The sequence below is a fragment of the Macaca fascicularis genome, chromosome 12, assembly GCF_037993035.2.
Source record: "Macaca fascicularis isolate 582-1 chromosome 12, T2T-MFA8v1.1".
Lineage (NCBI taxonomy): Eukaryota > Metazoa > Chordata > Mammalia > Primates > Cercopithecidae > Macaca > Macaca fascicularis.
This window is the reverse complement of record NC_088386.1, coordinates 98,411,697-98,425,499: the sequence shown is the minus strand read 5'-3', so window position 1 is coordinate 98,425,499 and position 13,803 is coordinate 98,411,697. Positions and strand designations below refer to the sequence as shown.

Here is a 13,803-nt window from a genome sequence, read left to right as displayed (position 1 = left end):
GGGAAAAAAAAAGAATAGAAAAGATAAACAAGGAACTTTTTCAATCTTTCCTACCCAAAGGAAGGAAAATGCAAGCTGGATCTCGTTGGTGGGTCATAAAACCAGCTCAGTGGTTTAAAACAAACAACTCTAACCAAAACTGAAATGCTCTAGACTAGAACAGAAAACACTAGGATATAGAGTAGGTAGTAAGGTTAAGTATTATACTACGTAATGATGTAAACTTTGTGCTTTTTTTGAGATGGGGTCTCACTATGTTGCCCAGGCTGGAGTGCAGTGGTTATTCACAGGTGGGATCACAGTTTACTACAGCTTCACGTTCCTAGGCTCAAGCGATCCTCCTCACTCAGCCTCCTGTGTAGCTTGGACTACAAGTGTGCACTATTGTACCTGGCTGAAGTTGTATTCCTTAATGTGGGTTGTGTCAGAAGGATTTAAAACGTTGAATTCTACATCACAGAAGTCTGTAGATTTTGTCCAAAAGAGAAAATGGAAAAACTAAAAATATGTGAAAAGAACTGGTCGTTTCTTCTGAAATGTATATATTTCTATATATTTCTTCAAAAGGAAAGACTAGAGGGCAAACATGAACTGAGGAAGAGTTGCCCCCTTTCTTTTTCTTTTTTTTTAAGACATTATCTTAACTCTGTTGCTCAGGCTGGAGTGCAGTGGTGCAATATTGGCTCACTGCAAGCTCCACCTCCCAGGTTCAAGTGATTCTCCTGCCTCAGCCTCCTGAATAGCTGAGATTACAGGCACCTGCCACCACGTCCAACTAATTTTTTGTATTTTTAGTAGAGACGGGGTTTCACCATGTTGGCCAGGCTGGTCTCAAACTCCTGATCTCAAGCAATCCACCTGCCACGGCCTCCCATAGTGCTAGGATTACAGGCACGAGATGTCGAGCCTCGCCTTTTTTTTTTTTTTTGAGATGGAGTCTTGCTCTGTTGCCCAGGCTGCAGTACAGTGGCGTGATCTCTGCTCACTGCAACCTCTGCCTCCTGGGTTCAAGCGATTCTCCTGCCTCAGCCTCCCAAGTAGCTGGGATTACAGGCATGCACAACCACACCCGGCTCATTTTTGTATTTTTAGTAGAGATGGGGTTTCACCATGTTGGCCAGGCTGGTCTCGAACTCCTGACCTCAAGTAATCCACATGCCCCAGCCTCCCAAAGTGCTGGGATTACAGGGGTGAGCCACCGTGCCTGGCTAAGAAGGCACTGTGCTTGGCTAAGTTGCCACATTTTATGTGAAAATATATTAAGATAAAACCATTGATTACAAGAGGTCATACAAAACTAACACTAAGGAATAAAGAATAAAGAAAAGCCAGGCAAGTGATTTTAACAAGGGAGATAAAAGAATTCAAGACAGACTAAGAAATGGAGTATAAACATTTGGAAAAGAGGCTGGGCTCACACCTATAATCCCAGCACTTCAGGAGTTTGAGGCTACAGTGACCTATTATTGTCTCCCTGTACTATAGTATGGGTGACAAAAAACTGGAAAAGAATAGAAAAGATGAAGAATGGTAGTACAGTTAAACAAATTATACCTGAACATTTTATGTAGGAGAAAAAAAGCCACTTTAAAATAAACGTGGCCTATAATTTTTTATTTTACCAATTTAAAATATTTTAACATAAAACAAAATTAAACTGTGTTGGGGCAAGGCATGTTGACTCATGACTATAATCCCGGCACTCTGGGAGGCCGAGGTGGGAGGACTGCTTGGGGCCAGGAGTTTAAGACTAGTCTTGGCAACATAGTAAGACCCTGTCTCTACAAAACAAAACAAAAAACTGGCCGGACACGGTGGCTCATGCCTGTAATCCCAGCACTTTGGGAGGCTGAGGCAGGTGGATCACGGGGTCAGAAGTTTGAGACCAGCCTGGCCAATATGGTGAAACCCCATCTCTACTAAAAATACAAAAATTAGTCAGGCATGGTGGCATGTGCCTGTAGTCCCAGCTACTAGGGAGGCAGAGGCGGAAGAATCCCTTGAACCCAGGAGGCGGAGGCCACAGTAAACTGAGATTGCGCCACTGTACTACATCCTGGGTGACAGAGCGAGACTCTGTCTCAAAAAACAAAAAGAAAAACAAAAACTCCAAAACTGTGTGTGTGTGATTGTTAAAGCAGTTCATTTTTGCTGTAAATTCTGAAACATGTAGGAAGAAAAAGTCATTTATTAACCCAAAATTCAGAGTAACTATGGTTTAACATTTTCATGTATTTCCTTTAGACTATTTTCTATGCTTTCATTTTTATCAGGAAACTATTCTTCCCCTCTTTATTGACTAAACTATGTTTGAGTCCCTGGTAGTTTATAAAATTAAAGCTAGTTTTTTTATTCATTAATATTTGAAAGATTCTAAGTTTTAGTATTAAAGGAATGTTTCTTTTTTTTTTTGAGACGGAGTCTCGCTTTGTCGCCCAGGCTGGAGTGCAGTGGCGCGATCTCGGCCTCGGCAGCCACTGCAAGCTCCGGCTACCGGGTTCACACCATTCTCCTGCCTCAGCCTCCGAGTAGCTGGGACTTCAGGCGCGCAGCACCAAGCCCGGCTAATTTTTTGTGTTTTTAGTAGAGACGGCGTTTCACCGTGTTAGCCAGGATGGTCTCCATCTCCTGACCTCGTGATATGCCTGCCTCCGCCTCCCAAAGTGCTGGAATTACAGGCGTGAGCCACCGCGCCGGGCCAAAGGAATGTTTCTTAATCTCAATGAAACTGTGAAAGTAAAAATGGCTTCTTTAGATATAGCTGCATTTCTCTTTTTTTATAAACTATGCACTTGCTACCTAACTCTAGTATTGGATTGTCACTGCAGAGAAGCAGTTTATTGACTGTAGCACATTAGATTTAAATGGATTCCCTGGAAGTGAACCAAGTATTATAAATTCCTTACTTGGCAACCTACTCTATACTGGAAGTAAGAAGTTTTCAGGTAAATATGCATATGATGCATATCTCATAATGATAGGGTTGCCAAGAGATATTTCAAAATAATAGATCCCATTTGCGCTGGTGAAATAAAACAATTTAAGGAAGATGAGGTTGTATTTTACTAGAATAAAATTTCACAAACAGATTTTTCTTTTAGGGATATTCTATTGTGAGGCTGGCACCTCTGATGAATTCTAGTAAAGTATTCAGCCTCTCACTTGCTGTCAGGGACCTCTTAAAGATCTGTCCCAGTTCCCATAGCAGGGAGTCTAGTTTTGGAAGCAATCTTGGACATCCGTGCTTGACAATAGGCTCTTTAATTGCCATATACTTAAAGATTTCAATCTGACTCGAAACAGAAGCCAAACTTGAAAGTAACCTACTAAGATAACCAATGAAGACAGTGCTCATTCTAAATCTGTATGGGAACTATATAATGTGTCTTTAGCCTTTCTCTGACATGACGTCAACCCACTTAAGTCAGGATCCAAAATGGAAATACTATTCTAGTACTACCAAGACAATCTAAAATTGAAATGTGAAAATATATAGTAAAATAATTTTAGTTGCTTATTTTTCACCTTTTGTCCTTTTATTATAGTCAAGAAAATTAATTTGTATAAAGTGTAAAAATAACATCTTCAGAATGAATCACCCTTATTACATTCTGAAAATAAGAACAGACTTCTATGGAAAAGGCAAACAAGAGTTTCTGGAAATATAAATATGATTGTGGATGCTAAAACTTTAATGAATAGATAACTGATACAAGGGTAATAGTGAAAACTAAATGAGTCATTTGCAGATAAAGCTGAGTAAATCTTAAAAAATGTAGTAAGGGAGGTCAGGTGTGTGGGGAGGGGAGGGAAGGGGATGGGAAGAGGGGGGAGGGGGAGGCGGAAGGGGAGATGGGGCGGAGGGGAGGGGGAGGGGGAGAGGGAAAGGAGGAAGAAAAACATACAGGGAGAAAAAATGGAAAATACAAGGAAAAAAAAAATGATTCCTAGAATGCCATGTGGTACAATATTTGTCTAGTGGGAATTTCAGAAGGAAGAATTGAAAGGTACGAAATAATTTAAAAAATAATACCAGGCCAGGCATGATGGCTCATGTTTATGATCTCAGTACTTTGAGAAGCTGAGGTAGGAGGATTGCTTGAATTCAGGAGTTTGAGACCAGCCTGGGAAACAAGGCGAGACCCTGTCTCTACCAAAAATTTTAAAAGCCAGGCAAAGTGGTATGCACCTGAAGTCTCAGCTATTCAGGAGGCTAAAGAAGGAGACTAGCTTAAGCCGAGGAGTTCAAAGCTGCAGTGAGCCATGATCACACCACTATATTCCAGCCAGAATGACAGAGCGAGACCCTGTCTCAAAAAAAAAAAAAAAGGAAAAGAAAATTCCTCTGAATTTAAGAAACTTTTGAATTTTCAAACTGAAAACCTATCCAGTGCCAAGCAAAATGTGTGTAAAGATCAATGCCCACAAACATCAAGGTGAAATTACATAATTCTAGTGGTAAAGTCTTAAAAACTTATAGAGAAAAAAAAATTAAGAGGATAAAACAAAAATATAACAGAACAAAAAGCAATGAAATGATTCAGGCTGGCATTGAAATTCTCATTAGACTGGAGAGTAGGGCCTAGAGCACATAGAGAATATAGGCTAGAGAATGATGGAGTAGTAGTTTCAAAGTTGTGAAGAAAATTATGACACTGAAACTATTATCCAGCCAAATTATTACTTGAGTGTGAGGGCAAGATAAAAACATTTTTAAACATGCAAGGATTCATGATGTTTACCACTATACACATAATAGTACACATTACTTAAGGAGGAACTTCATTTAAAAAAAAATCGTTTACAAGAAAGAGAATGACGTGAGATTTTTAATGCTGCTTCTGAGTACAGCCTAAAAACAAGACAAAGAAAGATGACAAGAAACCAAAAAGAAATCATTTGATGATGACTTTTTTTTTTTTTTGAGATGGGGTCTCGCTCTGTCACCCAGGCTGGAGTGCAGTGGCACGATCTCGGCTCGCTGCAACCTCCACCTCCTGGGTTCAAGCAATTCTCCTGCCTCAGTCCCCTGAGCAGCTGGCACTTGATGACATTTTTTTTAAAGAGACAGGGTCTTACTCAGGCTGGAGGGCAGTGGCGTGATCATAGCTCACTGCAGCCTCAAACCCCTGGGCTCAAGTGATGGATGATAACTTGAAACATTCTTCCCAAAGCACAGGGGAGATTTTAGTAACTAATGTAGAATTTTTATTTACTATAAATCCAAGCACAATCCTTTCTTGTGTAGTGAATGCTTACATAATCATAATACTACAAATTTCTCATGTTATTTTATTTAAATATTAGATGAATTTACAGACAAAACATAAATCATTTAATAACAGAATATTACAAACTGGGAGAAGGTAAACGAGAGATAACTTAAGAATAGAGTATTTGAAGTTATAATGGTAACTTTTGGAAGAAAAAAGAAAACCCAAAAGATTGCTAAAGGGAGTTACTTATGGAGCGTGATAGTAGGGAGAAGTAGGATTTTCCTTTTTAATACAATAATTATCATATATCATCCAAAAGAATGGTTATATGATTTTATCAATAGAATACTGACCAAATGGAGAGAAATAGATACATCTAGAGGTACTGACATTAAAAAAATGTGTTTAAATAAAAAAATGAACTTCAGAAATGATAGTGGATAATTAGATTATCCTATTTATACTAAAAGATTACGAGTGTGTATTTGTTAATTTGTAAGATGTTTTCAGTGTTGTAATAACAACTTATGCAAATGGCAGGGGATTCTGAAGATATTTCATTGTCGTGAAGTATATATATATGTGTGTGTGTGTGTGTGTGTGTGTGTGTATATATATATATGTATTTTTTTTTTTTTTTTTTGAGACAAGAGTCTCACTCTGTCGCCCAGGCTGGAGTGCAGTGGCACGATCTCAGCTTACTGCAACCTCTGCATCCCAAGTTCAAGCAATTCTCCTGCCTCAGCCTCCCAACTAGCTGGGACTACAGGCGCATGCCACCACGCCTGGCTAGTTTTTTGTATTTTAGTAGAGACGGGGTTTCACTGTGTTGCCCAGGCTGGTTGCGAACTCCTGAGCTCAGGCGACCTGCCCGCCTTAGCCTCCCAAAGTGCTGGGATTACGGGTGTGAGCCACCGCACCCGGCCGAATTATATTTTTAATAAGCATAATTCATAGGTTGCACCTTGGTTTCTTTCAGGTCTAGCCTAAATTTTCATTAGCCATTGATTATGTAAGCTTGCACTACTTAACAGTTTTGGTACTATTCTCAAGAGAGTAAGATAGAATTTCAATAATGTTTAAAATATTAATATGTTAATTAATCCAGCTGCTACCTAATCTGGCAAACTTAAGACACATTAGTTATTCTCTCTAGATAGTACTTTATGCTTGGAAAAAAACAAAATGGAACTAAAAACTGACTTTTTTTCATATTGAAAAATTTGAAAACGTATAACATCAAAAAATCAAATTGGATTTCTGGCATTAGGCAACTCCAAAAACTATTAACATTATAACATTATTAACAGTCTATTTCTGCTTTAAACAACATTAAAACATATTTAGTCATAAGTCCTCTCTTTAATAACTTAGTTTTTTCTTACCAGACTATTTTCTTTCCAGGCTTCTGGGAACTTGGGTCTCTGTTTTTCCCTAGACACAAGAACCTGCATATCCTCGAAGGTGGGATGGTTTCCAACCTCTGTCTGAAAAGCCATCTGGTACTCTGGTATGGATTCCCCTGTGGATTTGTAGAAAAGAATGACAGAATAAAATTTCCAATTATCATAAATGATAGAATAACAGGGGTATTTCTGATACCAAGTAAGCAAAAAAATTGTGTCACAATCTTTTTATTTTTCGAACCCCTTCAGGCACATTTGGAAATCCTAAAGAGACGTTGTTGTAGGTTTAATGATGTTTTTTTTTTAGATGGAGTCTCACTCTGTTGCCCAGGATGGAGTGCAGTGGCATGATCTCGGCTCACTGCAACCTCTGCCTCCTGGGTTCAACTGATTCTCTTGCCTTAGCCTCCCGAGTAGCTGGGATTACAGGTGCACACCACCATGCCTGGATAATTTCCATATTTTAGCAGAGATAGGGTTTCACCATGTTGGCCAGGCTGGTCTTGAACTCCTGACCTCAGGTATTCCAGCCTCCTAAAGTGCTGGGATTACAGGTGTGAGCCTCCACGCCCAGTCTAATGCATTATTAATAAATGCTTTGCTTAGAATAGTCTCAAATATTTGTTGATAAATCAAATGGTAGTTTCAATGATGGATAGGTATTTTTAAATGGTTTCTGGTATTACTAAATTCAGGGAAAAAAGACTATTATGTTTATAAGGCATACTTAATACTTGAAAACATGCCTGAACACTGATCCCATGGAGGCGGGTAAAGATGAGGAAAAAGTCCAGGACCCAGTATAACAAATATGCCTACAGAACCAAATATAAGTGGGTGGGTTGAACAGTCACTATGTCTCATTACATCATTGGTTCTATTATAGTCCAGCCAGACTGTATCAGATGTTACAAAAATATTTATGATAATGGTCATTTGAAAGAAAAGTCAATATACTTTAAAAAAAATTTTTTTAAATAAACGGTCTCACTTTGTTGCCCAGGATGGAGTATAGTGGCATGATCACAGCTCACTGTAACTTGAACTACTGCACTCAAGTGGCCTCCCTAGTAGCTAAGACTACAGGAGTGTGCCACCATGCCCAGCAAATTTTTAAAAATATTTTTTAGAGATAAGGTCTTGCCATGTTGCCCAGGGTGGTCTCATACTTCTGCCCTCAAATGATTTTCCCACCTCAGCCTCCCAATGTGCTGAGATTACAGGTGTGAGCCACTGTGCCCAGCCCTAAAAATTCCTTTTAACTAACAGGTAGTATTTAGATCATGGACTTAAATATTATTAACCATTTTATCACTATTTAATAACCCTGTTCATTGCCAATAAACACAATCAACTGTGATGTTAGGCTTCTGATTTTTACAAAATATAAGAAAATTAAGCTTATGTATATAATATATTGAACCACATAGAAGACTCCTGGGACCAACACTGAGAAAACCAATGATCTAGTAGAAATCATGGAAAAGAACACAGAATGAGAGACTGTTCCTGTCTCTTTACCCATCCTCCCATCCTATTAAAATGACAAGATAAATTAGAAGGAAGAACATCAAGACACAGGAGGATAAGGCATTTAGGTTCTAATCTTGGCTTCATCTTGACCTTGGAAAAGTCATTTATCTATCCTGTTTTAGACTTCCTGTAAGCAAAATGGCAATGCAGATCTGCCGCCTTCCTTATATCACTCACATGGAGATAACACAAAGTTATAATGACCCAGATGGAAACCACATTACAAATAAGTTTATGTTTCATTTAAGTTTTTATGTTTCTATCTGAATACTCAAAACAACCCATAAATACTTGCCCTCCACCAGTATTAAAAAAGATTTACAAAGATTAATTCTATTATCTATGCAACATTGCCCAAGTTTATTGTTAACACTGCCTATGTATAAATACAAGTGATTTTCACATACTGTAAACATTTAAGCAGATACTTAGTGTTGATCAATAACATCAACATTGAACTTGAGAGATAAAATTAAAGGATTTAATAATCATGCCAGTTAGTATAAAACTTTCTTCCTTGAAACCCCATGTGATAAAACCTTACCCTATACCATCTGTGAACTGCAAGATATTTACTAATGTATCTGATCTGTCTCTGAGACACACACACAACACAAACACATACCTTCCAAGTGTTATTATTTTCTTTTTCAAATGCTGGTTTAGTAGAATAACTAAAAATTCACAATTTTACTCTTTTAAAAAATTAGGTCCAAATTAAAATTTTTAAACTTGCTAAAGGAAATTGAAGCACAATCTTTTATGAATGCAATGGTTAATAATTACCAAATAAATTTCCACTAAATCTTCACAGTTCAAAATCTAATTGTTCAATAGAAACTTGTGTACCACTAACTTAGTGTTAGGTATTAGAGATACAAAGGTGAATGTTAATGACAAAAATCATCATCATGAAAGATATTAACCTTACTGGATTTCCTTAAAACCTTACTGGATTTCCTTACTATCACTGGATTGCTCAAGGAAAGTTTATAATCTCATTTTCTTTAGAACTGCCCAAAATATCTTATGGTAATATCTAGCACTATCAGATACCATTCCCTGCTTCTCATCCCATTTGCCACTTGTTAACCATGTCTCTATCAGTTAGAGACCCTTTTTTAGCTCCCTTCTCAAATTACACTTATTCTTTCTTCCTTTTTCTATCTCTCCCTTTTTTCTTCCTTCTCCCTCTTCCGTTTAAACTTTGTAGCATTTCACTCTTCCTCTGTAATACCGATAATTCATTTATTTTACTAACATTTTATAGAGAAGTAACCTTCATTACATAGTGTTTCCATTTAATAATACAGCACATACTGCATTTTGAGGTATATCATAAAAGTTTAAAAAATGTTTTATAAGAATTTTATAACCATTATACACTATTCTCTAGGTTCATTAATATATTTATATGATCCTTTTTTTTTACTTCCACCTCATTTAATTGTTAAAATTTTCAAGAGTGCCCTGTATCCCTTGACTGTGCTTTTAAAATACTTTCCCCTCCTATATACACTCTGCAACATGATGTCTGTCTTCTATATTCCACAGAAACTCTTCTAAGAATATCAATGACCTACTCCTATTCAAATTCAAAAATCATTCCTCAGTTCTGTTTCCTCTTGACCTTTCAATTACATCTATTGCCATCAATCTTGGGAGGTTTTTTATTTTTATTTTTTAATCAGCTTCCTCACACTGAAATCTTAGTTCTTAAAGTTTTCGAATACTGACTTACAAGGCATTAGGATTTTTCAGTTCTCTCACTATTTTTCTGATCATTTGTCTTCTTAATTAACCTACTTCATGGGGGTAGTACCCCAATATTCAGTCATTATTCACCTATTTTTCTTTCTTTTTATGTGTCCAGTTAAAGGAGTGCATCGACTCATAAGTTCTCAGTTACCATCTCTATGTAGACAACTCCCAAATACCCATTTTAATCTTAAATTTCCATCTTATTATTTTTAATTGTCTTTAAAAATTTATTTAGTTATCTGTCAATACTCCATCAAAAAGTATCCATGATTAACTCATCTTTCTAATGTATATCAATATTTCTAAGTTTCTGGTTGTCACCCTCACCCTCACTTTTTTTTTTTGAGACAGAGTCTCGCTTTGTCACCCAGGCTGGAGTGCAGTGGCGCGATCTCTGCTCACTGCAACCTCTGCCTCCCCGGTTCAAGCAATTCTCTTGCTTCAGCCTCCTGAGTAGCTGGGATTACAGGCGCCCACAACCAAGCCTGGCTGATTTTTTGTATTTTTAGTACAGATGGGGTTTCACCATGTTGGTCAGGCTGCTCTCGAACTCCTGACCTCAGGTGATCCACCCGCCTCGGCCTCCCAAAGTGCTAGGATTACAGGCCTGAGCCACCGTGCCCAGCCAACCTCTGAATATTTCTCAATTCCTTTGAATCTCATTCTTTTTTATTTTTTGACATGGAGTCTTGCTCTGTCGCCCAGGCTGGAGTGCAGTGGCGCAATCTCAGCTCATTGCAACCTCTGCCTCCCAGGTTCAAGCGATTCTCCTGCCTCAGCCTCCCAACTAGCTGGGATTACAGGTGCGCACCACTGCACCTGGCTAATTTTTCTATTTTTAGTAGAGCACGGTTCCACCATGTTGGCCAGGCTGGTCTTGAACTCCTCACCTCGTGATCCACGCCCCTTCAGTCTCCCAAAGTGCTGGGTTTATAGGCATGAGCCACCGCACCTGGTCTGAATCCCATTCTTTTAATAGATAACCACAAGTACAGATTTCTTCTCTGCATTTTCTCCCAGATTTGCCTCTCCCCATTTCCATATCCAAGATTACAGGGTATTTTAAAGCAACTCTCTTCTTATTCCTTTTTTTTTCTTTTATTGTGGTAGAATATACATAACATAAAACTTACCATTTTAACCATTTTTAAGTGTACCATTCTGTGGTATTAAGTACATTCACACTATTGTACAACCATTACCACTATCCATTTCTAGAACTGTTTGGTCTTCCCAAACTGAAACTCTGTACCCATTAAACAATAACTCTCAACTTCTTTTTCCTTTTTTAAGCCCCTTCTAGTTCTATTTCTATTTTAATTAATCCTACATATTTGCTAAAATAATCTTCTGAAAACAAGATTTAATTGCCTTTCCCTCTTTAAACATTTGATATCATTCTTTATTATTTATCAGATCAAAAGCAATAGTCATTCTTTGAACACAGTTTTTCAAAAAATATTGCTTGTAGCAGTATACTAATCTGATGAAAAAATCATTTCAGTCAGACATGCTTCTGAAACGAAAATCTTACATGAGACTATTAACAAAGAAATTACCGAACTGTGGTCAAAGTTCTGATAATACAATACTTTGGGTATGGGTGTGGTGGCTCATGCCTGTAATCTCAGCATTTTGGGAGGCCGAGGCAGGAGGATTACTTGAGCCCAGGAGTTCGAGGCCAGCCTGGGCAATACAGCAAAACCCTGTCTCGACAAAAAATGAAATATTAGCCGGGCGTGGTGGCATGCACCTGTAGTCCTAGCTACTCAGGAGGCTGAGCAGGAAGACTGCTTGAGCCCAAGAATTCAGGGCTGCATTGAGCTATGACTGCACCACTGCACTCCAGTCTGAGCAAGAGTGAGACCCTGTCTATAAAAAACAAAACAAAAAAAGTACTTGGTATTTTGTTTTTTGAGACCAAGTTTCGCTCTTGTTGCCCAGGCTGGAGCACAATGGTGCAATCTCAGCATTGCAACCTCCGCCTCCCAGGTTCAAGCGAGTCTCCTGCCTCAGCCTCCCGCCTCAGCCTCCCAACTGGTGGGATTACAGGCATGCGCCACCATACCCAGCTAATTTTGTATTTTTACTAGAGACAGGGTTTCACCATGTTGGTCAGGCTGGTCTCGAACTCCCGACCTCAGATGATCTACCCGCCTTGGCCTCCTAAAGTGCTGGGATTACAGGTGTGAGCCACCACACCTGGCCAAAAAAAGTACTTGCTGATACTACTGCAATTACTGCTATTTTCACAAAAATGCCTCAATTGAATCTCTGTACTTTTAATTAACTAGAAAACATACTTCTAGATAACTGATTGACCTGTACTTAATCTAAATAATCACTGATTTATTTCATTATATTTTTGAATTACAAACTAATGTTTGGCCTGGTGCAGTGGCTCACTCTTCTAACCCCAGCACTTTTGGAGGCTGAAGTGGGCAGATCACTTGAGCCCAAGAGTTTGAGACTAGCCTGAGCAACACGGTGAAACCTTGTCTCTACAAAAAAAATATAAAAATGAACCAGGCTTGGTGGTGCATGCCTGTAGTCCCAGCTACTAAGAGGCTGAGGTGGGAGGATCACCTGAGCCTGGGGAGGTCAAGACTGCAGGGGGCTGTGATCACACCACTGCATTCCACCCTAGGTGACAGAGTGAGGCTCTGGCACTTAAAAAAATTATATATATATATATATATATATATATACACACACACACACACACTCGATACATATATATGTATCGATACACACACACATATATATGTATCGAGTGTGTGTGTGTGTGTATATATATATAAACTAATGTATAGTGCGGTCTTTAAAGCCAAACAATTCAACTCCACTATTAATCTTTTTAAATTAAATAGCTCCATTTCATAAATTTGTCCAATGCTAGTTCCTTTTTCTATGCTTTCAAAGGGGTTATTCCTAAAAGGCAGTGGCCACACAGATCAAATCATCTGTATAGCACACCTAGAAGAATGCAATGCCAGATTTATAAAGTTTTTAGATGATACCATAATGATGTAATCCCTAAGAAGGGGAGGAAAACTATAAATTCATTTGGCTATTTTAAGTAAGTCTCAAACATTCACTTGAATGAGTATTCTTTCTCTTTTTTTGAGACAGAGTCTTGCTCTGTTACCCAGGCTGGAGCGCCATGGTGTGATCTCAGCTCACTGCAACCTCCGCCTACTGGGTTCAAGCAATTCTTCTGCCCCAGCCTCCCAGGTAGCTGGGACTACAGGTGCTCACCACCACGCCTGGCTAATTTTTGTATTATTAGTAGAGACGGGGTCTCACCGTGTTGGCCAGGCTGTTCTTGAACTCCTGACCTCGTGATCTGCCTGCCTCGGCCTCCCAAAGTGCTAGGATTACAGGTGTGAGCCACCGTGCCCGGTCTTTTTTTTTTTTTTTTTAAAGACAGTTTTGCTCTTGTTGCCCAGGCTGGAGTATAATGGCGAGATCTTGGCTCACTGCAACCTCCGCCTCCCGGGTTCAAGTGATTCTCCTATGTCAGCCTCCCGAGTAGCTAGGATTACAGGTGCATGCCAGCACACCTGGCTAATTTTTGTATTTTTAGTAGGAACGGGGTTTCATCATATTGGTCAGGTTGGTCTCGAACTCCTGACCTCACATGATCCGTAAGCCTCGGCCTCACAAAGTGCTGGGATTACAGGCATGAGCCGCTGCACCTGGTCAATGAGTATTCTTTCATTGAAAGGAAGGAAGAAGAGGAAAGAAGAGGAAGGGAAGGAGATAAGGTGAGAGGAGAAGAGGAAGGAAGGAAGGAAGAAAGAAGGAAAGAAGGAAGGAGGGAGAAAGGGAGCATGAAAAAAAAAGAAAAGGAAAAAGTGTTTACAAATAGTTCATTGCTTCTAATT

The 13,803-nt window shown here is 38.9% G+C and overlaps 1 protein-coding gene across 5 annotated transcripts in view; it reads right to left on the bottom strand.

Moving 5' to 3' along the window:
* Positions 1–13,803, bottom strand: part of BMPR2 (bone morphogenetic protein receptor type 2) — a 205,031-nt gene that overhangs the window by 15,518 nt on the left and 175,710 nt on the right. For all 5 annotated transcript variants that reach the window (XM_005573967.5, XM_045367482.3, XM_045367483.3 and 2 more), the window contains one exon: positions 6,602–6,738. In XM_005573967.5, coding sequence (XP_005574024.1) covers positions 6,602–6,738 — 137 coding nt within the window. The remainder of the gene's footprint in view (positions 1–6,601; positions 6,739–13,803) is intronic.